We start from the raw sequence: 26,417 nt of genomic DNA, 5'->3' as shown, positions 1-26,417 counted from the left end.
TAGCAGTTGGTTTCCGTAAAGGTCGTAGTTCTAACTTAAGCCACTTTTCTAGTAGCAGTTGGCTTCTGTGAAGGTCGCAGTCCTAATCTAACCTAACCCACTTTTCTAGTAGCAGTTGGCTTCTGTGAAGGTCACAGTTCTAACCTAACCTAACCCACTTATCTAGTAGCAGTTGGTTTCTGTGAAGGTCGCAGTTCTAACCTAACCCACTTTTCTAGTAGCAGTTGGTTTCTGTAAAGGTCGCAGTTCTCACTTAACCTAACCTACTTTTCTAGTAGCAGTTGGCTTCTGTGAAGGTCACAGTTCTAACCTAACCTAACCCACTTTTCTGGTAGCAGTTGGTTTCTGTGAAGGTCGCAGTTCTAACCTAACTTAACCCACTTTTCTAGTAGCAGTTGGTTTCTGTAAAGGACGCAGTTCTAACGTAACCTAACCCACTTTTCTGGTAGCAGTTGGTTTCTGTGAAGGTCGCAGTTCTAACCTAACCTAACCCATTTTTCTAGTAGGAGTTGGTTTCTGTGAAGGTCGCAGTTCTAACCTAACTTAACCCACTTTTCTAGTAGCAGTTGGTTTCCGTAAAGGTCGCAGTTCTAACCTAAGCCACTTTTCTAGTAGCAGTTGGCTTCTGTGAAGGTTGCAGTTCTATCCTAACCCACTTTTCTAGTAGCAGTTGGTTTCTGTAAAGGTAGCAGTTCTAGCATGTCCAAATGATTCAAATGCATTTTTTTTTGCAGATCAATTTTAAAAACGGCTGACCATTTAATTACTTCCCTTTTGAAAATCACGAATTTCATTATTCCGAGTTTACAAAAGATCGAATTTCTGAATTCCGAATTATTTTATTTCCGATCGGTCAATGATTTTTCGGAATAGACAAATTCGGAAAAAAATTCGGATTTTTTAATAATCGGAACTTTAAGCTTTCGTTCATATGACAATCGGATTTTAAGTATTCGGAAATAGCGCAGTCGTGATTTTCTTCTTTCGTGGTTTTCAAAGTCGTGATTTCGATATTTCGGACGTATAAAAAATCGTGATTATGAAAATCGAGGTTATGAAAGTCGGAAAAACATATTTCGGAATATTTGGGTGTTCCCAGTTCTAGCATGTCCAAATGATTTAAATGCATTTTTTTGCAGATCAATTTAAAAAACGGCTTACCATTTAATTACTTCCCTTTTGAAAATCACGAATTTCAATATTCCGAGTTTACAAAAGATCGAATTTCTGAATTCCGAATTATTTTATTTCCGATCGGTCAATGATTTTTCGGAATAGACAAATTCGGAAAAAAAAATCGGATTTTTTTTAGATCGGAACTATAAGCTTTCGTTCATATGACAATCGGATTTTAAGTATTCGGAAATAGCGCAGTCGTGATTTTCTTCTTTCGTGGTTTTCAAAGTCGTGATTTCGATATTTCGGACGTATAAAAAATCGTGATTATGAAAATCGAGGTTATGAAAGTCGGAAAAACATATTTCGGAATATTTGGGTGTTCCCTTCTATTTAAGATCCTAAACTCTTGGGGCTAATAACCTTATTAAGCTCCAAGAGTCTAGGCTCTTAAATAGAATTAGGCTCGGGGGCTAAAGAGCTAAATAGCCTTTTAGCCTTTTAGGCGTCAAGAGATGAGGCGAGCCCTAAAAAAAGAGCTAAAAGGCTCGAGTCCTTTGGATCACTATTACAAGCCAATTGGAGTAGGTACCTTCTTTTTACTAAGAAGGGAAGTTTTTTTTGCGATAACTGAAAAACGGCTTAACCTATCATGTTCGCTATAGTTTTTATTGAAAGTATTTATTAAACTTTACTTTCACGATTTTTTTCATATGTTGGACCCATGGATCAAACCGCATTTTTTTTTTCTTTCGGAGCGACTATTTCCGAAAAAAAATTTTTTTTTTTTTTATTAGCCTATAGGAGTGTCCCACTGCTGGGCAAAGGCCTCCCCTCCGAAAACATTTACTTTATCAAAAATTGTTGAAGACCCTCTATTCATTTTGAAAGACCTATCCAACGACACCGACGGACAACGACGACGACGACGAGTTGGAGCGTTGGAACATCCTGCGTGTCCTATAAAGTCGTCCAGGCTCTCGTGCCTGAGGTTTCCGTTCCGCACGTAGCGTGGGGCTCTAGGTTTGGTCCGAGTATTCAACTCTGCTTTGCTGACAGACCCGGCAGGACCCGCAACAGATACTATGATTATCACGCTGTCACCTCAATAACGGCAATCATACAGACGTCCTCAATTATCACCAAGAAAAACATTATAGGCATACATAGCTTTTGCCACTAGTAATGTTATGTCCAGGCTCTTGAATGGCTTTATTTTGTTGTTGAATAGAATAGAATTGTGTTGTTGAATGTTTCCAGGGCGAGCACTGGTTGACCAACATGTCGATCCCGGACCTGCCTCTCCTGCGCACCTTTCCTTTCCGAAAGGGCCGCATCTACGCGAACGCGACGACGGTGCCTGGCGGCGTGCTAGTTTTTACCGGATATGTTGATATGGAGATCAAGTTAAGATCTTCATCGAGACGGGTAGAATCTAAACCGACTGTAATGTAGTAAGCCAAAAAGATTATCTTAATCCAGGTGTAGGTATATTGATGCGAGCGAGGATGAGCTAACTTATTTATCAATACAATAATCTTTATATCTAATTCAAAAAAGTTTCGTTTTTGATCTGAAACAACCTCATGGTGCGGGTTCTTAGCTTCTAATATTACATAAAAATAAAACTGGAAAAATAATATGTTGAGTGATTTATTTTCCTACTCATTTCTTCGTGCCTTAATCGCAAAAGGTCGGCAATGCGCATGTAACACCTCTGGAGTTGCAGGCGTCCATAGGCTACGGTGACTGCTTACCATCAGGCGGGCCGTATGCTTGTTTGCCACCGATGTAATATAAAAAAAAATATAATGCAATTTAGTGTAGGTATGTTCAACAGTTACTGTACCAATGGGATACCTAAGTACGGCCTAAGTCCAAAAAATCATGATCTATAGCTACCACTCATCGCTACTAAGGTGCAGTAGGTTCAGCCAGCAGAGTTTTTGAAAAATCATAGCAGATCACAATACGGTTGCAAAATTTTAATTAGCAATATTGAGGCCTTTCGTTTCGAAACCTGATTTCTTGACTTTCGCTCGATAGAAAATATCACGAAAATAACTAGGTCTAAAACGAACCTTAAAAATGTGTAACTATTATTGCACAAAAGCTAAAAATATGAAACTTGCTTTTAAAAATGCGCTATTTTATTTTTGATCGAACTCATCGATTACTATTTTAGTTACTTACGAAATCTTATTTTCTTCGGTTTGTAATTTAAATAGTAGTGCGTCTACTTGAAGTAACACAAATTAAAATATATTTATAGAAAGTAATTTAATTTGTTCTTATAGATAATAACTATAAACGTTTTCGCTGTGCAAGTGGTCATTCCTTGATCTTCAGTTAAATAGGATAAGGCTTGAGATACTTTAGTAATAACACCTACACTAGAGTACCTATCTCACCTGTGCCACGAACAATACACAGTCAATTTTTCAGAACTGCATTACTCAGACTTAGCCTTTGTTTCCTGCTAGCACTGTGGAATTCATTTCACAATGCTGACCTCAATGCAGACGCCTAATCCACTTATCTCGGGACCTAGCAGTTTGCCCAATGACAGCCTAAATTTGCCAGCAGTTGACATTGCACATAAATTTCGCTCACGTACAACAGAAACTCTAAAATAATTGCTTGTTAAATAACTGAAGTTGAAGCAACAAAGTTTTCAACTAACCATGCCATAGTTGGAACAAGTATCAAACCCTCTGAAATACCTGGCTTGAGGCGAAAACATATGGTTAGGAAATTTGGTTGAAAATATGCTATTGTCTAAACTACTGGAAGTCTCACACAGTTGTTACACTTATCACACGGAAGACATGTCTGCCCATGTCGGGCAAATGCAAGGTAAGGATCAGGCTTAAATAAAAAATTAATTATAATTATAAAATAAAAATACCGAAATAAGATAAATACCGGGATATTGGATATCACACCAAACCAAACTTTTCTTGAGAATGTGAAAACTTTATTGTAGGTACCGTAAAATGGGGTGAGTAGGGTCAAAACTGAAATTCAAACCTCGATAACATTTTATTTTTACATATGAAAACTGAATGGTGTATATAATAAGATTAATAAGTTTGTATTTTAGTTTTTATTTTATTTTTGGTAGTTCCATTTCAAAACTTTGACGATAAAGAGGAAAACCCACCTCACCCCGTAGTGCCTCGTATTTGGGGTGAGAGGGGTTTTCATACAAAGGTGATTTTGGAAGATAGTTGGATCGTTTTTTTTATTATGTGTATTACTATAGCTCCATTTTAAATTGGAATACATTATTTTTGTAGCAGTAGCCTTAAAATCCCTTCTCACCCCCCTCTCAAACCTTCTCTCCCCATTCATAAGCCACCTCTCCCCGCGAAACCTACTCACCCCGTTTTACGGTAAGGAAAATTTTCTTTCTCATCAGGGAACAATGGTATTTCCTACAAAAGTAGATACAAGTATTAAGTTACTTATAAAGTTTAGGTATTGATGTAATTATTTAAAAATACGTAAGGTAAATAAGTTTGACTTTCCAATACTTCCATACAAGGTATCAGATTATACCTACAGATTGCAAGTAATATAAAAGTGAACGTCCTACATTTCAATTTATATGTACATAGACAATTTATAACCAGAACCGTGATGGTCTCACATAACCGAGCTTTATTTTCGCTATGAACGCAAAAAAGACTTCAGTTACCGTAAATCCAACACACATACGTCATTTCACAGATTACGTTCCAGCTTTATCATGGCTACACAGTCTACAGCCAATTACCACGCCACTCATAAACACGACGAGCGTAGAGCCCATTTGAGGGCCCTGTTTTGGTCGATCACAAAAATGTGTCATAGGTTTCTATGACAATGTAGGATGTAGATTATTATAGATTGACATCTATGTAAGTAATTTATATTGCAATCATAAACGGCCATTTTCATCAACCATTTAAACTTTACAATAGATAAGATAGACCAAAACGTGTTTCATCAATAATTGTACATTATGCCTTGATTTACCAATATAACGTTATGTAAGTACCTATTAAGAGACTTTCCTACTTACTCACTTAGAGAACATAAAATATTTATCAACATAAGTACTACAATACACAAAAAGTCGAAGCTATAGCCTGCAGGGACTTTTTATTAAGGAATATAAATCATGTAAGGTACAAAAATAAACAACAAGGCCGTTATATTCTTTTACCAACTAAGGCTGCATTCAAAAAATGCACGACGGAGTTGATTTTGTCTACTCAATCAAGCTAATGTTGAAAAAATCATTCCGCAAATATAATCATTCTCGAAGACATTTAAAAACGTTTTCATTGCTTAAAATACCTACAGGTCCAAATATGTACATATATTAAAGTCTTTTTCTAGACACTTGTACTATCGCTTTGATTGGCGTATTAAGTAATAAATGAAATAGACGCCTGCAGTTTTCTTATGAGCAATCCTGTCGAAACTGCCATTTTCCGTTAACTGCTCCAATACTTATGTTACGCCTACCTACTTCTCTCTATAGCATAGCCAAGCTGTAGAGTTTAAACTGCGAGGGCTTCTTTAAGGATTTAACCACGCAATAAATAAGAGCGCTAATTAAGTGCCACTTAATTAAACTTGTAGCCGGCATCAGTATCCATGAAAGAGAGCGATGCACTTTAATCCTAGTCCTCGTAAAGTCCGTTTAGTAGCATTTAGAGCAACGTGTGTTAAATGCACTTAGCCGCGCAGTAACTACGCTACTATTTTATTGTTATTTCTTAAATTTTAAAGTCGTGAACAAAATCACATTTCTCGATTACCTAAGCTTACTAAGAATACTACAAGACTTAACGCGGACTATACTAGTCAAAATAAAAAAAATGCTCTTTAAACTGACTGCCAGATAAGCCAGTAAATTTATACCTTATACATTTTTGTTATATTAGGTCCTTACCTATGAAATTGGCGTTTTTGTTCATAGATATAAGTCTGATCCTAGTTTTTTTTTTTTTACAAAAGTACATACACAATTACAATAAAACTACAGTGCACTCAATAAACAACGATTTTACATACAATTAATTGTTATTTTTTATTGTTAAGTGTTCAGAATTAAGCCTTGAAAATAGGTCTTTTCATGTGCTGTCGGTTCGAGTATTAAAATTACTTATATTTTTCTAATGGTACCAATTTTCAAGAAATGGAGATATTGAAAACATACCTTAAAGGTGTCAAAAATTACTGGAAAAATTTTGTTTGGTTTGAATTAGCCATCAAAAAAATATCCGCAAAATTAATTGTATGGAAATTCGTGTTTCGTTGAAATTCTCCGAACAAAACGCCAATTTCATAGGTAATGACCTAATATTTCATGATAAACGAGAAACGTGATCAAGACTAATACCTAATTAAGGACAATTCTGCCGACCCAATTAAAATAAAATAGAACTTCAGAACTTCACTAAATATTTAGTGAAGAAAATCGTTATACAATATCCTGGGTACTGTTATGATTAGTCCGTCAGTTAGATGGCCAAAAAATATTGGACACGTAGATTTTTCTTTTGTCAATAAAACAAAAACCGACCAAGTGGGAGTCGGACTCGCGCACGTAGGGTTCCGTACCATTACGCATAAAACGCCAAAATCACGTTTGTTTTATGTGAGCCCCATTTAAATATTTATTTTATTCTGGATTTAGTATTTGTTGTTATAGTGGCAACAGAAATACATCATCTGTGAAAATTTCAACTGTGTGGCTAATATCACGGTTCATGAGATACAGCCTGGTGACAGACAGACAGACAGACAGACAGACAGACAGACAGACGGACAGACGGACAGACGGACAGTGGAGTCTTAGTAATAGGGTCCCGTTTTTACCCTTTGGGTACGGAACCCTAAAAAGTGACAAAGATAAAGCGCGTCAATGTTCGGAAGGGTAGCTCGTGATTCGTCGCGTCATTCTCACGAGGAACTTTTACGAGCTATAGATATTCGATTCGATTTCAAACAACATACTTATCACCGAATAACTTCATATCACTATTGGCCAATGAGTGCCCTAATTTACATGTATAGTCGCCATCAGATATATCGAAGCACACATGGCGCTCACAAATATCTGAACACGCCATTATTCTCAAGGCATTATAGTACGTGTTCTGATATTCATGATCACCTTGGCCGCTCCGATATATCTGAGCGGCGACTGTACAGGCTGTGTTATTTCAGAGGCACTTTCTAATTGTCCTAGTTCTTTTATATTAGTCGGGCCAATCTAATACTATTGACACTGCAGGCGCAATAAAATGAAATGAAAATGGCATGCTTTATAACCCACAATGACTGCTTACTAGTAAATCTGTTTAATTAGAATACATTTTTTTTATAATGCAATTTAACTTTTAATCCTGGTGCCTTTTTATGGTACAACCTTGCAAGCAACCAGTTCCTGATGTAGGAAAGGGCAAAAAATCAAACCTACTACACTCGGCGTCAAAAAAATCGAACCTCGCCAAAAATTCGTTTCAAGCAAATATAGCTCTTATCTAATGCATTGTACCCTGTCAATATTGGTATCATTTGAAAGCGCAATTAATGGACATTAAAAAGATAAATCGTCATTATCCGTAAAAACAACCATCGCCGAACATAGTCGTTTTGTTTAAAAAAGGGCCGAGATCCAATTTTAATCAGTCCGTTGTTGTGAAATCCGGGACGGGTATAAAATGGAGGGTAAAGGTTAGTTATGGTTTATTCGCTCTCCAGAGATCACTGAGGTTACTAATGAACCGTTACAGCAAGAAAAAACCCTTGGACATGGATACCAGGCCAGAAGGAGCAGCTCAAGAGGTGGCACTGCTGCAAACAAGACTATGCCAGTAAGAAGTTGCTGAAAGATTTAACATAAGCGGTTTCCGAGTGCGTCGAGTCTTGCTGGGGTTCCAGGTGACTGGTGGTTACATAAGGAGGCCTGGACCTGGAAGACAACACTGCTCTTCCGCTAGAGACAACCGCTACATTGTATCGAACTCTTTGCAGAACCGTTTCTCCGAGGCTGTTGAGCCGCAGCAGCAGCTTAAAGCAGCTCAAAAAACAGCAGTAAGCATCTCTACGATCGGAAGAAAGCCGGAAGCTGCTACAGGCCCCCAATTAAAGCAATAGCATCGAATAGCCAGGAGGCAATTTTGCCGACTGCACGAAGATTGGACGTTTGAACAATAGAGGAATGTCCTCTTTTCCGACGAGACGAGGGTGTGCCTTTACACCAACGACAGGTGCAGGGGAGTGTATAGGAGGCAGGGAGAGCAATTTACGCAAGCCTGGACTGAAGAAACCGTCTGCTAAGGGGACGGATCTCGCATGTTCTGGGGCGGCATTTCGATCGACGAGTAAACTGATCTCCTGTGCATTTCCCGCACTGAAGGTGGTCACAGCCAGGGATCCCTGACTGCTCGGCATTACATAACGGTGTTCTTGGAGGAGCATGTGGGCCCATATGATGGTTTTATTGGACCCAACTTCCAGTTTATGCATGACAACGCCCGCTGTCACACTGCGTTGTTTGTGTGAGACTAACTGTGGAAGGTTGGGATCACCGCAATGGAGTGGCCAGCAAGGAGCCCTGACCTGTACCCAATCGAACATCACTAGGATCAGCTAAGCCGGCGGGTTCGGTCGCCTGATCCTGCTCCTGCCACTCTCGACAGGCTTCAAAACGCCATTATTGAGGAGTGGAACAACTTTCCTCAAAAACGCATCGTGGCACTCATGACAGTCATGACTGATCACATGGAAGCTACTCGGAGGGCAAGAGGAGGCAGCACTAGGTTTTAAGTTTGTTTTTTTCTGTGTCTCTTGATTTTGTAGTGATTTTATTAATATCAATTTTAACCTGAATACACGTCGATTCGTTTTTCCCGAAAAATATCTTTTTGTATGGGGTAGGGTAGGGGGGTCGTCCATTTTACGACATTTTCCAATAGAGGGTTTCATAACCTTTCAAATAAGGCCCCATAGTCTTATCTTGCCTTATATAATATAAGGTTTAAAACCGCTTGAAAGAAAAAAGTTAAGATGTGCGATTTTTTTGACGCTGAGTGTATTATACAGTAACTTCGGAGACAATATAATGTACTACTATCCCGATAATAAAAACCGCAGAAAGCCATAGAAACTTTGTATAAATTAATACCCCATTAAGTTGTGGGTCCGTTAAAGTCGTCGAGACGAATATAATGATTGTGCAAAGACAGTCAGAGAAGCAAACTTTAGTGAACAATGAATTATTTGACGGAAACTATGTTAGGTATTTTAGGTTGTATAGGCCCTTCACACGGCATAGACAATGTATTGTCTTGCAATAGGAAGGTTATCGACCCTAGCCAATCATGCGGCAGTGCCTCTCAAGAGATTAGTTTCCAATTAATGTTAAGGCGGGTACGATCACTGTCCCAATAAGGCCTGCTTTTGGATAATATTAGCTCGAAAGCGTTAATTTCAGCTAAGTTTCAGCTAGTTACAAACAGTATTTGATTATTGATCAACTACCTACCCACCAGTTCGATGAAACCAATATTTTTTAACCTAATATAAATTCTAGTTGTTAAGAACTATGCAGTTCCAAAAAGGCACTCATTTAGTTATTAGGTACCTATGGCTTGATAACATCCAAATGGTAAAAATGTACGGAATATTCCAATCGCGACGGCAGAATTAGGAAAACCAAACTGACTGCAGAATGGAAAAAATATTTTGATTCAGGCGTATTGTGTAAAATACGATTGCAAAGGTATAGACCCACCCCACATGACTAACAGGCCTATTCGGGTTTCGAGATAATCACAAGATCTTGAGACGATTGATATCAACTAGATCTACATTAGATATCGACTAGATTTGACTTGGATATCTAAGTCATAACTTGTCGAAATCGTTCAAGAGGACCTCCAGAATCGCGGAAACGTCAAATTTGACATATCTATCTTACAAATATCTTTAAATTATCCGTATCGTAACTTGATGAAGTCTAGTAGAAATCTAATTCATTTCCCGAATCGAGCCGTAAAACGTTTAAAATTTGTACGATAACGCAATAATTTCATACAGTTTACCCCCGCAACTGTAACTTTACTCTTTTTATTCTGAATATGACACTGAGAAAAAAACATTAAAAAGAATTGAAATTGGATTAATGTTTAATGCTTTAAATAGTTCCATATGAGCCTATCGAACAAAGCAGTAAATTTTACTGTCCGTACATTACGTACGTACATCTGTTTATATTGTATATATACAGTTAATCTTAATGAAATCACTTAAATGTCTGCTCGACAGATCATATTTTTTTTCAGTAGAGTATAAAATAGCGCGAGTGTCAACGTGTAATTCTCTCTGGTTTGGAAGTGCCAGATAAACCGTTTATCATTATCACTATTGTAAACACGTACTTAAAAATGTATTAATCAAATATAAATTTGTTGCTGAACCATTTTTTAGGGTTTTATCCTTGTTTTCCAACTTATCGCCAAGCTAGTGGAAAAGTTTGTTTCATTTGAAAAACTTGCACCTCTCTGCACGCGAAAAGTTTCGTTCAAAGCGGCGACTAGATTCCAAAGATTAACTAAGATTAATTTTGAATGTTTGCTTGCGACATTAAAATTTTTAATCCCTAAGCAACTCAGCTATCGAAGCACTTCTCGAGTTGTTTGATATTTTAATCCCTCTTGTAAAACGCTGTCCGATTAGATAAATTTCAAGTACCTCATTTAATTTTTACACATTTAATTAAATTGTTAAGTTATATAGGTACTTATCAACGTTACCTAGAATAGAATCTTTCGCTTGCACGGGACTCAAAATAAGCACTCGAAGAAATATCAAACTTTGACCTCTTGTTGTACAAATAACTTTTTATTTCTTTTTTTAGTGCATATTCGGGGACATAAGTCAATAGGTACTTTTAAGTTTTGAAATTGATGCCGTGCCTCCCTGACCCATCTAACCTTTTTTCTTTTCTAGTCTAAAGTAAAAAAAAATATTGTTGTACTTTCTAATTCTCTAAATTCCTTTGAAAATGGGAGAGCAAGTACCTACTGACGCAAGTTTTTTGAAAGTTATATTTTTATCGATGTTTTCAAATTTAGTGTTTGAGGTAAAATGATCCCTATTCGTAGGCGTAAAATGATCCCTGGTATCATTTTACCCCCTAAGTAATTTACTATGAGCATTTCCTGTACAGGCCATAACATATCATGTCGCGAATTTATGTGCGCAAAGCCACTTACATCCGAAAAAATGACCTTAGGAAGGACCTTAGGATGCTAAGGGCTCTTAATGCGATTAAATCATGGATTGCCTTTTAAATTAGCAAGCAAAATCTGTGCCCCTGACGGCGTTAAAAATAAGGACAAAATAGAAAAAAATAGCACTCATCTTCTGAAAATAAAGAAACGCTGGAATCAACTGACTTAAATGATTAAGACGAAGAATCTTCTTCTTCTTGATATTACAAAGGAATCATCTGTGATTATTTTAACTCTACCCTAGGGATCGTTTTATACATACCTATGTATATGACGGAGGCACGGGCGACGGCAGTGGGCATAGTACCTCAATGTATTACTTCACAGCTAAATTAGTATGCGATGCTAACTGATTTGTTGTAAAATAAAAGATCACATCCTTTCAAAACAACACATCCTTTCTTTATTTCACAAAAGTAAGCTTCTAATGAAACATAAGAAATCAAAATAACACTTGGAATAAAACACTTAGCTAAATGGATAAAGAACGTTGAATTCTATAAGCTTTCAGAATAATCCTTCAGGTATAATCCTTCAGGAACGTGGCGAGTTAGGCACGAGGTTGGCTAACGAGTACGTCCGATCTCTAGCGCGGCCCGATCAAGACTGCCCACCAGCGGCGGAGCCTCGCTGCTCCAGTCCTCCCGCCTCAACATCAAGTTGGTCAACCTGCTTGACCAGTCTACCAACATAACGACAAAAATGCCAACTCGTGCCTACCTTCACCCAAGAGAAACCTCTTGACGTTCCAAAGCCTTCTACCTGTCATCTTAGTTCAACAACACGCCAATAGATGGTGTTACTCTCTACGTTATGGATTTCGTTACAACTTGTAAACAGCAAACATTGCTAGTAGCCAAACATTGCTAATCAATTGTATACAGGCGTCTAAAACTATGAACTGTCACGCTGCAATACGTCCTTCTGGAGTCACGCCCCGACATAATTAAATGATCCTTTACTAAACCTTTAGAAAACATAACATAATTATTTAAATATATAAAAAACACGAGAAATAAGTATGTAGTTACTTAGTTAAGTAAATGGACTATTCATAAAGACCTAAATCTTGTGTTTTTGTCTCCAACTGCACACACAACTAACACACTGTAAAGTTTCTCCCTTAAGGGGATCATTATACTCACATCTCCCCTAACTATATGAACGGAATCGTGCTGTAAATTATATTATGTTCTGTTGTTTGTGGTTATTTTATTTTTATTGACAATATTTTACATCTTCCCGTCATCGTACCGTCAGATGCTTATTACTAACATCTTTCAACCTATAGGCCTAGCACATGATTAGCGCGACAGTATCTCGCAGCGAGATAGACTACTCGTCTATTTCTATGATGATAAAAGAGGGACAGGTAGTCTATCTCGCCGCGAGATACCGTCGCGCCAATCATGTGCTAGCCCGGCTGTCTTCACCTGAAAGTGAATACGAGTAACGTTCCATTACTTGAGTCGTTAAAGTTCAATTAACTTACGTTATGGAGCGTGGAATGAAATATAAAATGGCAGCATCGGTGGTAGCCGTAAAATCCACTACAATACGTATTTTACGACTCTGCCCATACACAACTTATGAGGTACTAGGAAATATTAATTTCTTATATGTCCGATGTGTTAGGTATTTGATATTGTAAAGAATAGCTACCGTGAGGCGACTCTGCAGTATAATGGTACGGAAAACTAGTTATTACAGGAACTATTACAGTTAAAACTAGGGAAAACGCGTTTTTGCTGACTTTTACGGTAACATAGGTACATTACCTATTTCGTTGTCTGAACCATTAGTATAGAAAATAGAAAATTAGGTTTAGGCGGAGTAGATCAATTTCTTAGAAGGCAACTTTCAATTTAGATCAGGTTCTGAGTACGTCACTTTCGAGGTAGGTCACTCTCTGACGATGTCACTTTTTGAGAACGCCTTTTTCTGAGAACGTCACTTTCTAAGGACCACTTTTTAGCATTGTACGATTTAAAAGTATACCAGATTGGAGCAGGTTTCGAAGATTTCGTAGTTGGGAGGTTTTACGGTTCTCAGAACGTGACCTAACTCAATAGTGACATTTTAAGAAAGTGACCACCCTCGCCTAAACTGAATTAATTTTCCATTAGGGTTTATGTTTGAGTAACTTTAAACACATTGTCATAATGTACGTCGCTTTTAAGTTATAGTATTTTCATAGAATGTAAAGTATTTGATTATCGAAGATTAAGTACGATTAATTTAAATTCATTGTGCTAGGTGATCAAGCACCTCAAGATTGTCGAGACTTGACCGATGTTTAACCGAACTGGACTCAATCGTGCAATTTTTCATGGAGGTTTCATTTTGGCTTGAAAACACTGGAAATCTACATAATTTTACTATGAGTCAAATCTGCTCTTGATATTTTTTTCCTGAGAAATCATCTTCGATTCATGGTTCACCACTCCCCTATCTATATCCAAAAACAACACACGTTACAAACCTTAAACAACCCTCTCTCTCTGTAAACGTGGAGTAAGTACTTAATAATTACAAGGGGCGAGGAAAACTTTCTAGTCAGGCAGTCTCAAATAACTATTTTATTTATTTTGTTTTTGTGAAAATTGTTTGGAAGTGCTGAGTAAAGAAACCTCAATAATGCAAATGTGGCCTCAGTATTTTGGGGAAAGTTTTCTTTAAATTTGAATTTTAGATTGTTACAAATAAGTAAATAAAACGAGTTAGCCACCTTAACGGTTTCATAATATATTTAATGTAGGTACTCCGTTATTTTAACATGACTCTTTCAGTTTGAAAATATTTCGATTTCTGATCTGTATTTTCTACCTTCACTATTTACACGATACCAAACGAAGAATGTACGTACTTACTATCGTAAAAATAAAACCGATCAAGTGCGAGTCGGGTAGGGTTTATTCTCCTTTTATTTATTTATATTATTCTCCTATTTGTTATAATATTTTGCCTCGGAAGTGTCCTAAACAAAGACAATCGAGTTACTTTTGGTTTCATGGTAACTAAATTATAAATTGGTTCCTTTAACCAACTGCAATCTATGTAAGACCTCATTTCTTTCGCTAAAAACTAAAATAACGGCTTAGTTAGGTAATTTAATTTACGTACTTTTCTTATTCCACCTAACTTCGAGGAAGAAAAGTTGGGAGTGGGGAAGCTGGCACAAACTTTTATTCCTAATTTTTGTCGTTTCATGCTCCTTAACGGCAATAGTTGGAAATTTCATGTTTTAATTAATTTTTACGGCGATGGCAAATTTCACAGGTCAACAATTTTGTCGATGAATTTATTAGACAAGAATATCTAAAGAACCGGCCAAGTGCATGTCGGGCCATGTACAGTGCAGGGTTCCGTAGTTATCCGTCCGTCACAATAGACCTTGAAAGTACTACTAATGGCACAGTAAGTATCATGTACATAACAAGCAACCTTATGCTTACTTGACAGCGCTTTGTACGTCTTTTTACTATGAAGGGAAGATTTTTTCGCGATAACTCTAAAACTTCATTGAATTTCATTAATATGTCTATTGTCACGATTTTTCTTTTCATATTTTTTGGACCCATGGTTCAAAAGTTAGAGAGAGATTCACTTTATCAAAAAATGATCAAACAACAACAAATTTACGTACTTACCGGAGGAAACCGGAAACACTGTTTCTGGGTGATTTTGTCTACCTATTTTAATTTTCATGAGTCAAAAACTGTCTGGTTTACAAAATCTGAGGCAAGGCTACGTAAACGATATTGGAAAGTAAAAAGCTTTAATATTACTGCGCGATAGGACCACTCCACTCTCACGTTTCATTTTCAGAAGCAAACAACAAACGTGGTTACTGGTTAATCCCCACTAAACTCCAGCGGCTTTACGATGCTGACGGGTAAGTGAAAAATTGCTTTCTTTTATGTTATTTCCAGCACTGAGATAGTAAATTTGTTTAGGTTTTACAAGAGCACTTAACAACGTTTTTCCAATTTAAATAGAATGTTATAAGGACAAATAAATAAGCAGGTACTAAATATTTTATGTTTATATTAGTACTTATAGTACTTACTATACCTATAGTGTAGTTAAAAATTAAACCGAAGAAGAAATACGAATTAGTATTTCGACTAATCAAACTGAGTTCTCAGCCTAAGATTAGATCTTAGATACGAGTAGCTATTTGCTCAGGTAAGGTAAACGTACTAGTTAGTACTCGACATGCTAATGCCCAATAGATGACACCTTGCTGTGCAAAATTAAGATCTAAATGGTGAAAATATTTTTGTACAATATAATTAGATAACATAGGAGAATTGGAAGCTTAAATAAACGGCCAGTGACCCGCTAGGCAAGTTCTCTGTTCGTAGACGCTTTTCGCTACATACGATTTTTCCCGTATTATCGGCTACGCTCGCAGCGCGTAGCTCGCGCTAGCTCTGTATGTGTTAAATAATTGAATTCGTAACTTTCCCGTAGTAGAATGAAAGCGGTATAAAGGTTAAGTACTTAACCCCTCGTATGTAGAAGCACTGATCAGTGCGAACGTGCGAATTAATGGATTTAAATTCATGCGCACTGTCGAAGGGTTAATACTTATTACCTATTTCCCTACATAACACTACTACTACTAAAGCGGACTGAAATAGAAGAAATACTGTTTCATCGAGACATGACAGTTAACAAATATTATCAAATATAACTTATTACGACTTAGGTCAAAAAGTCTGAGATATTCGTTGGCATCAAGGTTATCCCATCTTTTCAGAGTCCTTTGCCGGTTCTGCTAAAACTCCGGGAGGGTTTGTTCTTGGCGTCGTCACTCAGTTAGGTACTTGTACATGTACATACCTACTTATAATGTCGGTGACCCAAAGACGCGTAACGTAAATAAATGAGTATTAAACGTGGGAAACTTTTGGGAGCCACATTTGAAAAAAAAATATGTTTCAAACTATATTTATTGTTTGACAGCAAATGAAAGGGAACACTTTTAAGAAGGCTAAGTTAGTCATTAGTCAATCTTACTAAAAAACGTTAAAAAGTAAGTACAAAATTGTGTACCTAATGTGCAAATCCCTAGGGGCGGGAGTTCGACTCGCACTTGCCAGGTTTTTTTATTTAGTCACTGGCGCCATTGCTGTCCAACTTTGGAACGAAACATTAGCAAATTACCTACTTTCAATAATAAATTAATAACCTAATCTTTTAGCCACTCGTATGTTTTAAAACCTCAACAAATCCAATCAATGAATTCATTCCCTTTGAGTTACATTATCGTTGGGTGGATAACGCCTTATAAGTAAAAATAGGATGCACATGATGTTCTTATAAGAAAGTTATTCAATCTCACCGAAACTCTCTGGTTAGCCTAATTTGTATTTTGCTATTATACACTAAATACAAATTAATCAGATTAATCCTAAGAAACGAGGAGTATTCAAATTCATTTACTTATATAACAATTTTATAAATTACGGCACTTTAGTACCTACACAGTTTGACTATTCAGTGACTGTAAATGACAAACGGTTGGTATATCGACCACAGTAAAAGCAACTTTATCTCCATAGGCTACAGTCTGTTATAAAACGGCATGAAAATCGATATCTAACGCCAAAGCTCCACCGACGGTTTACAAATGAATTGGCAGCGGCGATGCTTTTCACTGTAGGGAATAGAAAACAAATTCAATAAGGTGTGGAGGTGTAAATCTCAATTGTTGTGAATTCTCGTCAAAATAGAACTCTGCAATTTGTACTACGAGTAAGTATTTAAAACTGAATTGGAATGGGCATTTACTTAGTAAATTCAGGGGTTTTGGAAGATAAATATGGGATTAGTGTTAAATAGTAACTTTTCGTCATACGAGCTTTGTATTGTAGTTCGGGCGATTTTCCGCAACTCGACGTCTTGCGCCTATTTTGCGTGATAGGGGGTGGACTAGTCTTGCCAGCCCAGCTCCTCGAGGAATCCTATCAGACCTTTGATGTTGAGTAGGACCTCGGGGAGGTCACTCGGGGATCCGAGATGTTTTGCCCTGTATGGGGCCAATCCGCTGCATTCCAACACCACGTGAGAGGCTGTTTCTTCTTCCTCCATGCATCCACGGCATAGGGGACTGTCTGTGACACCTGTTATAAAAAGATGTTTGTTAAAAAGTCCATGACCTGTTATGACACTGGTTACCATACTCAGTCGAACCTTTCCTAGTTGAAGGAGCGCCCTTGTGAGCTTACCGTTCATGCTCGGCATGGCTTGCTTGGCCTGTCTGCATCCAGTTTGGTTTAGCCAGTGTTCTGTGTGTAGTTTCCCTGTACGTGCCAGCAGCATTGAGCGTACCTTACTAAACGGTATCGGGAGGATCGGTTCCGGGCCAATCGCCCCCGCACCCGATCCTTGTCTGGCGAGCTCGTCCGCGGCGTCGTTACCTCGGGATCCACTGTGTCCTTTGATCCATTGTAAGGTGATCTTATTGTTCTGACATACCTCCATTAGTCGTTCGTGGCATTCGTGTATAAGTTTGGATGTGACTATATGGCTTTTTAGGGCCATTAAGACTGCTCTACTGTCGGAGAGTATGCGGATGGAGGATCCTACTACCTTCCTTGCAGTGATGGCAGCCGCCGCGTTAATGATGCCCATGCACTCAGCCTGGAATACCGAGTTATGGGCTCCTAGCGGAGTGGTGATTGACATGTTCAGGTCTTCTGAAAAGGTTCCAGAGCCTGATCCGCTGTCTGTTTTGGACCCATCAGTGAAGATTCTCAGCTCCCGGGGATTGAGTCCTTCGTAGTTGTCGTCCTCAAATAATTGTATTTTGTACCTTTTGTCAAAGATGGCTTGTTTGTGAATTCGATCCGTGCCCGCCATGAGCACTGGAAATTCGCTGTATACTTTTTCCAGGCATGCTGTGTGAAGAGCTCCTGTGGTGTTAGACCATATATTGAGGGTTCGTAACCTTACCGCTGAGAGACTGGCCTCTTGTTGTATGTGTAGGTGCAGCGGTGAAAGGTTTAGCATGACCTCCATGGCTGCAGTCGGAGTGGACCTCGTGCAGCCAGTGGTGGCCGAGCATGCGAGCCTCTGGAGTCTTTGTAGCTTGTCTCGTACGTTGCCTAGGTTTGTTCTTGGCCACCAAACCAGAGCACCGTAACAGAGTAGGGGGCGGATTATAGTCTTATAGAGCCAAAGGGTAATTTTCGGGTTGAGTCCCCACCTCCTACCAATCATCCTTCTGCACTGCCAGAAGACTACTCCCGCCTTGTCTATGCGTTTGTTGATGTGATTGTTCCAGTTGAGTTTACTGTCGAGCGTTAGCCCTAAGTACTTAACTTCATCGGTCAGCTGTAGCTCAGTCTGGAAAAGTGTTGGTCTGGTAAAGTTGCCAAGTGCCCTTTTATTGGTGAACATTACCATTTCTGTTTTGGTGGGGTTAACTGATAGGTCAAAATCTCTACACCAGCGTTCTACGATCCGAAGAGCTGCCTGGGTGAGGTCGCATACTGTACTGGCAAATTTACCCGATATTAATATTGCCAGATCATCAGCGTAGCCTATTGTGTAGAAGTGTTCCTCGTTCAGTTTGGTTATGAGGTTGTTGACTACTAGGTTCCACAACAGAGGTGACAGAACTCCCCCTTGAGGGCATCCTCGCACCGCCGCTACGGCCTGCGGTTCACCTACATACCTTATTGTCCTTTGATTTAGCATGTTCATGATCCACTTTACTAGTCCGGGTTCAGCGCCGTGGCTTTCCAAGGCGTTCCCTATACTGGAAAAGTGAGTCTTGTCAAAAGCGCCCTCTATGTCAATGAAAGTGCCGAGGCACATTTCTTTGCCGTGGATGGCCCTCTCAATGCGGCTTACAACCATGTGTAGAGCCGACTCCGTAGATTTACCTGAGCTGTACGCGTGCTGGTTGTTGTGCATCGGTATGTTCTTTAGCGCTCGGTCCCTCAGGTCCCTGTCGCACAGTTTTTCCAAGGTCTTCAGCAGGAATGATGTGAGACTGATGGGCCTAAAGGATTTGGCAGCTGTGTAGTCGTTCTTACCTGGTTTAGGTATGAATACCACATTTACATCTCTCCATCTCCTGGGCACGTACCCCCAGGCTAGGCAGGCTGCCATGATGTCGGTCAGGGTTTCCTGGATGAGTCCTAGACCCCACTGTAGGAGAGCGGGGAAGATCCCATCCGGACCAGCCGCCTTGAAGGGATGGAAGCTGTCTATGGCCCACCTGAGTTTCTCAGCGGTGACGACTCTGTGCGCCATTTGCCAGTTGTTGTCCGTTGTACTGTATTCCTCGTCCTGCTGATCTGCATCGGCGAGACTTACGCATCCTGGAAAGTGAGTTACCAGGAGAAGGCGTTGGGTCTCTGCAGGGCTAGATGTGTATGTGCCATCGGGTTTACGCAGTGAGCCCAATTGTGATGTGGGCTTGTGCGCTAAGGTTTTCCTTACCCGGTTGGCGTGGTCAAGTGTTTCAATGCTGCTGCAGAAGTTCCTCCATGACAGGGATCTCCAGTACCGCAATCTCTTTTTGTACCTGGCCTTGGCTTCGTAGTAGTTATCCCAGTCCACCTCAGCCGTTGTGTTCATGGCCCTGTTGAAGAGTCTTCTGGTTTTCCCCCGGAGTCTCTCCAGTTCTGGGCCCCACCACTGGTGACCCTTTATGGCAGTCTTTGCCGGTGGTTTTAAGGGGCACGCCTTGTGGTAGCTGTCTACGAGGGTATCAGTTAAGATATTTACCTGCTGTTCTATCTGAGCCGGTTCCCGAAGGTCATCCCTCGGTGGAAGCCGGTCAAGGCTTTCCCCTAGGACCTTCCTAAAAGTGGCTCGGTCCGTTTTCCTGGGATTCCTCCGGGCGGTTGGTGTGTCTCTAGATGCTAGTAGATTGAAGCGAATCCATCTATGGTCTGAGCAGGAGGCCTCCTGGGAGACTTGCCATCCCATAATTAGTTCACTGACCTCCTCCGAAGCCAGAGTCAGGTCGATAATCGTCCTGCATCGTTTGTTTACAAATGTTGGTTCAGCGCCTGTATTTAGAATGTTTAGATTAGTAGTCACAAGATATTCAACAAGTGTCTTACCTCTGTTGTTGCTGGTCTCCATTCCCCACAGTGGGTGGTGTGCGTTGGAGTCGGCCCCGATGATTATTGCGAGGCCTGATCTCTCGCAGTGGCTGACCAGTCGTTGTAGTTCGGCAGGCGGTGGCTCGTCCTCTCCGGGCATGTACGCCGAGGCGAGGACTAGGTCGCGACAGCCTGTTGGCAGTGGAACTTGTAGTTTAATCGCACACAGGTCTCTGGAACAGAATTCAGTGAGCGGTTGTGCAATAATATTGTTAGTAGTTAGGATACATGCCCTAGGGACGGCATGTACCGTGGAGTAGTAGAGCTTACCTTTCGTGTCGGACAGCCCGCGTATGTATCCATTGCCCGCCCATGGTTCTTGTAGGAGGGCAACGGCTGTTGGCAAACCTACCAGGCAGCGTCTGAGTTGGGCCGTAGCGGCCACGCTGTGCTGGAGGTTTGCTTGGATGACACTAGTTGGTGTCCATGTTGTCGGTGGTGGGGGCGGCATCTTGCATCTCCCCTCCCTCCTTGAACATGTCGGCCAACCCCGACACTATCCAAGCCGACAAGTCCTCACCCTCGGATGATGACCCGGCTGGTCCCTCACCAGTGCCAAGGAGCTCATCCTCCGAGAGTTCGGGTATCGTCGGCTTGGGTAGAGGCAGGGGGGCAACTTTCTCCCCGGAGACAGACTTGCTCTGCTCGGAGGTGCCCGCGGCCTGTTCGTTGGGGACCTGTACTCCCGTTACCCTTAGGGTGGAACCTTGCAGGGTGGGAGGCTGGTCCAGGTATTTGCCTCCGGGACCCCTGAACCTGAGGTAGACATTGCCCACCCCACAGTTCAGGGATCTCCCCCTCTCCATGAAGGCGGGGACGAGGTCTTCGGGGATTGTGAACTCGACAAACCACCCCTGGTCTTGCCGTAGTATTTGTATAATGGACCAAGACCCGACCTTGGCCCATTCGTTCTGGTACCTTAGTCCGTCAGCTGCCTGACGGACGTCTTCCCAGGACGAGTTATTAATGTTGGGTATTAGGAGCCCGCACTTAATTCTCCTTGCCATCTCCGACTGGCGAACCGCCTTAAGGGAGATGTCTGGCAGGGTTAGGGCCTGGACACATCGCTGAGACCAGGCGGCCGAGTATTCGTCTTCTGCGAAGACCCTCAGCTGCCCCTCAGCGAAGATGGGCTTGCCCTTGAATTTGGGTGGCCTGGCTCCTACGAGGTTTCTCCTCGCCTCCTCCACGATTGCTTGGTGCAACCCTCGGAGGATGGCGTTGGAGTGGTCAGCGGTGATCTTCCCCGACTTCGCGTCAGTAATGACGATCGTCAGGTCAGATGCCGCTGCTTGTGCGTACGACAACGGTTGGCTTGGGCTCACTAGTCGCTGCTTTTTGTTGTCTCCTTGCGGGGAGAAGGACTCATCTCGCATCCTTTTAGCAGCGGCTCGTGCGAGCTTACCAGGTCGTCGTTTGGAGGGATCTGCGGCCGAACCCGTAGGGCTGTCGCCCGACGTTCCAGCCTTAGGGGGTAGGGTGGAACCTTTTCCCTTCGGCGGAGGCCTGGCAGCAGCAACCTGCTTGTTCGGCGCCGGTTTGGGTGCCGGCTTCTGGGAAGCCTGCACACCCACACCGGTTGCAGAGTGTGTCGGTGTTGGTGTGTTGTCCAGTTGCTGCTCTCGCGCTAGACGAGCTGCACGCCTCTGGTTCTTGTTTTTCTTCTTCTTCTTAGCCACCCCACCTTGACATTTAACAGGGGGGGGTGGGTTAGAGGAAGAAGAATTCACAGGTCTGGTAGGGTGAGGCTTCCCAGCAGGGGGTCGCTTCTTGGACCTTCGGTCCACTACCTGCCAGTCCTGGAAGGGGTTTGGGCCGGTCTGCTCCCCAGATGAACTGGGTTGCGGACGGGCCGGGGTTTCGGTCTGACGCACTGTCACTGGAACAGCTTGTCTCGCCTGTGTGGCTTCACCATTAGCGATGGACGCTGCTGGATCAGCTTGGGGTTTTTCGTTAGACCTGGTATCCATAGTTCGTAACGATTAACTTCATCCTCATCGGCTCCCACCCTACAAGGGCCCACACCTTGGGAACGCTTACACACACATATAAAAGGTGCTTTCAGTCGTTAGGACACCGACTCGGGTATAGAAGTGAGAAGTTGGCTAGTTGCGCGACATCGGAAATGTGTGAAGGTGGGACGTAGGGTCGTCCAGGTCAGACGCCCTCCGCCCGATTCACCTAAACGCACTTCCTCAGCATGGCCTTTCACCACCGCATCAGCAGCCGAAACTGCCTCTGCGGCCCTCTCACTTCTCGCCGTGAGCCCACCTACGGTTCCTCACTTGACCATTTCCCGGACTGTGGCTAGTAGCCCGGGCTACCGTTTTGCCCGAAATTAGGGCCGAAGCAGACGTGTTACCACGCGGGTTGGCAATGGCTCAATCCCCAGGATCCCGTCATCCTTGCGTACGGCGCTCTACTGTGCAGGTCCTAGCACAGGTAGGTTATGTATAGGTCGTCAGTAGTAACCTACACCTACTGACAACACCAGTGTGGATGTTAGCCGCCACTAGAAAGAGGCACGAATGCCAGTCGCTAGTGACGTTGCCCAGGATGGACCGGGGGTGACAGACGGACCTTTGGGCAGGCCGGAGCCCACCCAAACTTCCCCCTGTCTCCCGCTCGGGGAGGTCATCACACCACTCCACCCCATACGAGCTTTAAACAATGGTGTATCTTAATCCATTTTCGGGCGCACGAGAGCCGAACTAACTAGGAGTCGAAGTGGTCAGCATGGCCGAAATCAGCCGGAGGGATCATCTTAATTCTAAGAAATAAAAAAAAATTATCATCTATAATGGGTTAGATCTCAGATGGCATAATGATTTTTGACTTATTCCGATAATCCGATTTAACGATTCCGATTCTTAAAATTTTTCAGAAAATATAATTTTTTTAACTGGAAGAGATCCCTCTTAGGGATAAGTTCGCCCTTGTACTATATTTATGTTCTATCTGATGTACCTTTCTTCCTCTCTTCCATACAATAAAGTGTTACTTACTTAAGGCTCGATTCGGAAAATGAATTAGATTTCTACTAGACTTCAACAAGTTACGATACGGATAATTTAAAGATATTTGTAAGATAAATATGTCAAATTTGACGTTTCCGCGATTCTGGAGGTCCTCTTGAACGATTTCGACAAGTTATGACTTAGATATCCAAGTCACATCTAGTCGATATCTAATGTAGATCTAGTTGATCTCTAAATCGTCTCAAGATCTTGTGATTATCTCGAAATCCGAATAGGCCTAGCTGTTACTTTGTTTCCTAACTGGGCGCCGCGGCGTTGACTCAAGATCGACTTACTTCACCGCCTCTTGATCACAGATTAATAATGACCTACATACGGCTCGATTCGGGAAATGAATTAGAGATTAACTAGATACGATATAGTAAAGATATGTGATGTCCCACGGGTAAAGGTACCTTATGGCGGTTGGCGCTTACGCTATTATTAAGAGCCAACGGGAGTGGTCATTTCTCCATACAAACGTACTCCTCGTTTTCCTCCGTGGTTTTTGAAGCTAGAGCAATGATTTTTTCAACACAGATTAATATTGTCAATATCTGTGTCGGACCGTTTTGCTTTTTTTGATATTTTTGTTTTTTAAGGCGCTAGAGCCCTTCAAAAATGGCCAAAATGGCCTAATTGACTATGCCGCAATGAGAGGCGTGGCATTCAAAACTGATATCAATTAGCCAAAAAAGCAAAACAGTCCGACACAGATAATTTCATGATCATTTAGATTTCCAAATTTGGTTACGATTGGTTAAGTTTTGGAGGAGGAAACAGAGGAGTACGAAACCTCGATTTTTGAGACTAAACCAATAAACTAACTAAACCGACCAAAACAAAGTTTATGTTATGACACTTTGACGTTTCTGAAATTGAAAATTTGCAGCTAGTTTTTCTTCTTAAATGTCAACTAATATCAAATGATATGCATAATTGATATTGATACACATAATTTGTTGGTAGGTGTCTAAGTGAAAATGCTTCTAACTTGGTAAGCCAACAGTCTGAATAATTTATATTGATTATAATAAAAATTACAAAAACGTTAAAGTAGGTAGGTATATGACACGTGTATTACTCGAAAAGTTCGATTGTAAACACCTCCATCACAACCAGTAAACAAGTTTAGACAAAAATCTTTTGTTTTTTATTCGAGATGACACCCGCGACGTCTTCTCAATAATATGATGCGACAAATTTAAGGGCGGACTAAGGACAAACGAAACATTCCGATACCTAAATATACTACATATACTCTAGTATCAAAAGTTTACATAATTAACATAGACAGATTATTATTATTAGATTAGAGTAGCCTGTAAGTAAAAACTGGCCACTTCAATTCCTGAACTTTAATTACATCCCAAATGAACTAGATGTTATTTATTTTTCAATTATTTACTTTATTTAGGTAGGTGGCCTAGGTGGGCGTTATCACTTGACTGTGTATCATTAAACGGGTTCATTTTTAACTTATTTAACCCTGAAAGAACATTGCAAAAAGTGTGGACCAACCACTTATATAAAGACTCCCGTGCAAGTATTTTACATAGTAGTTGACGAACGTTGTATTGATTAACTTATTCATTACTAATCAATTTATGAATTAAGTAGTAGACATATTTTAAATTCAATTTCTATAAATACTATTCAATTTCACAAACAACCGTTGAGGTTTTTTATGTGTGATTCGTAGGTAAGTTTGAAGTTCATATGGTTAATTTACACTTTATACTTAAAAGAAAATACTGAGAACCAATCTGAGTAGCTGTTATTATACATTATAAGTGTTTATATCTATTACTTAATCAACCTGTTACCCACCAAACATGTTTATTTTCGGCTAGAAATAAATAGGCTAAAATAATTTTCCTGGAAGAGTAATAGTAATTAGTACAAGCTTTACTGTAAAGTAGCGTGTATTAATATATTTTTTATTTAAATAACAGTATGTATTGTATAGGTACTTACCAATATTTATTTTCGCTCGTGACTTCGTCCTCGTGGAACTCGCTTATTGCCTCCCCTCCCTCTTTTTCCCTTTTTGAAGTAGAAGATTTTCGGGATAAAAGAATAGCGAAAACTTACGTTAGTCAATAATATAAAATAGTAGCTCGGTGAGCTGTAGATTCCGTTATCTATGGCTTCACTATTTTGAAAATTTTCCAAAAACTGAATCGACAAAAAATTTATATAATTTTTGTATATGCTCACCAAATTTCACGAGAAATGCGAGCTGTTGGACACACATACGAAAGCATTTTTGGCCAAGCTGAAACGGAAACCGCTCGCGGTAGGTCAGTTATTTTTCCGTGACCGCTCTTAAGAGCCAACGGGAGTGGTCATTTCTCCATACAAACGTACTCCTCGTTTTTCTCCGTGGTTTTTGAAGCTAGAGCAATGATTTTTTCAACACAGATTAATATTGTCAATATCTGTGTCGGACCGTTTTGCTTTTTTTTATATTTTTGTTTTTTAAGGCGCTAGAGCCCTTCAAAATTGTTATGTTTATTATTTTTACTATTTTTAATTTATATAAACAATCTCCCAATGATCCTGAATGACTTGTGCGTACTTTTTGCGGATGATATTTCTGTGTTAATGTCATGCAAAAATGATCAAAACCTCCAAAGCGACATTCATAATACATTGACCAAACTAACAGACTGGCTCACTGATCACAACTTAGACATAAATTTTACAAAAACGAAAATTATACAATTCAGGCCTTACCAAAAAGACGCATTAGATATAAATATATCATTCAATGGACAAACCCTAGAATGTGTAGACGCTTTTACCCTTCTTGGAATAGATATAGATTCTCATATCAACTGGAAATCACATCT

General features: G+C 40.4%; 2 protein-coding genes across 3 annotated transcripts in view; both read left to right on the top strand.

Moving 5' to 3' along the window:
- Window positions 1–13,714, top strand: part of LOC134792302 (uncharacterized) — a 20,748-nt gene extending 7,034 nt beyond the window's left edge. Inside the window, exons 3-5 of the mRNA XM_063763571.1 lie at window positions 2,377–2,562; window positions 11,953–12,073; window positions 13,671–13,714. Coding sequence (XP_063619641.1) covers window positions 2,377–2,562; window positions 11,953–12,073; window positions 13,671–13,714 — 351 coding nt within the window. The remainder of the gene's footprint in view (window positions 1–2,376; window positions 2,563–11,952; window positions 12,074–13,670) is intronic.
- Window positions 1–26,417, top strand: part of LOC134792172 (cytochrome b5-related protein-like) — a 526,347-nt gene that overhangs the window by 463,754 nt on the left and 36,176 nt on the right. The gene's annotated exons all lie outside the window — the stretch shown is intronic.

Source organism: Cydia splendana, chromosome 7, assembly GCF_910591565.1.
Source record: "Cydia splendana chromosome 7, ilCydSple1.2, whole genome shotgun sequence".
In the NCBI taxonomy this organism is placed as follows: domain Eukaryota; kingdom Metazoa; phylum Arthropoda; class Insecta; order Lepidoptera; family Tortricidae; genus Cydia; species Cydia splendana.
Note: the sequence above shows the minus strand (reverse complement) of the source record. Positions and strands in the feature narration are given on the sequence as shown.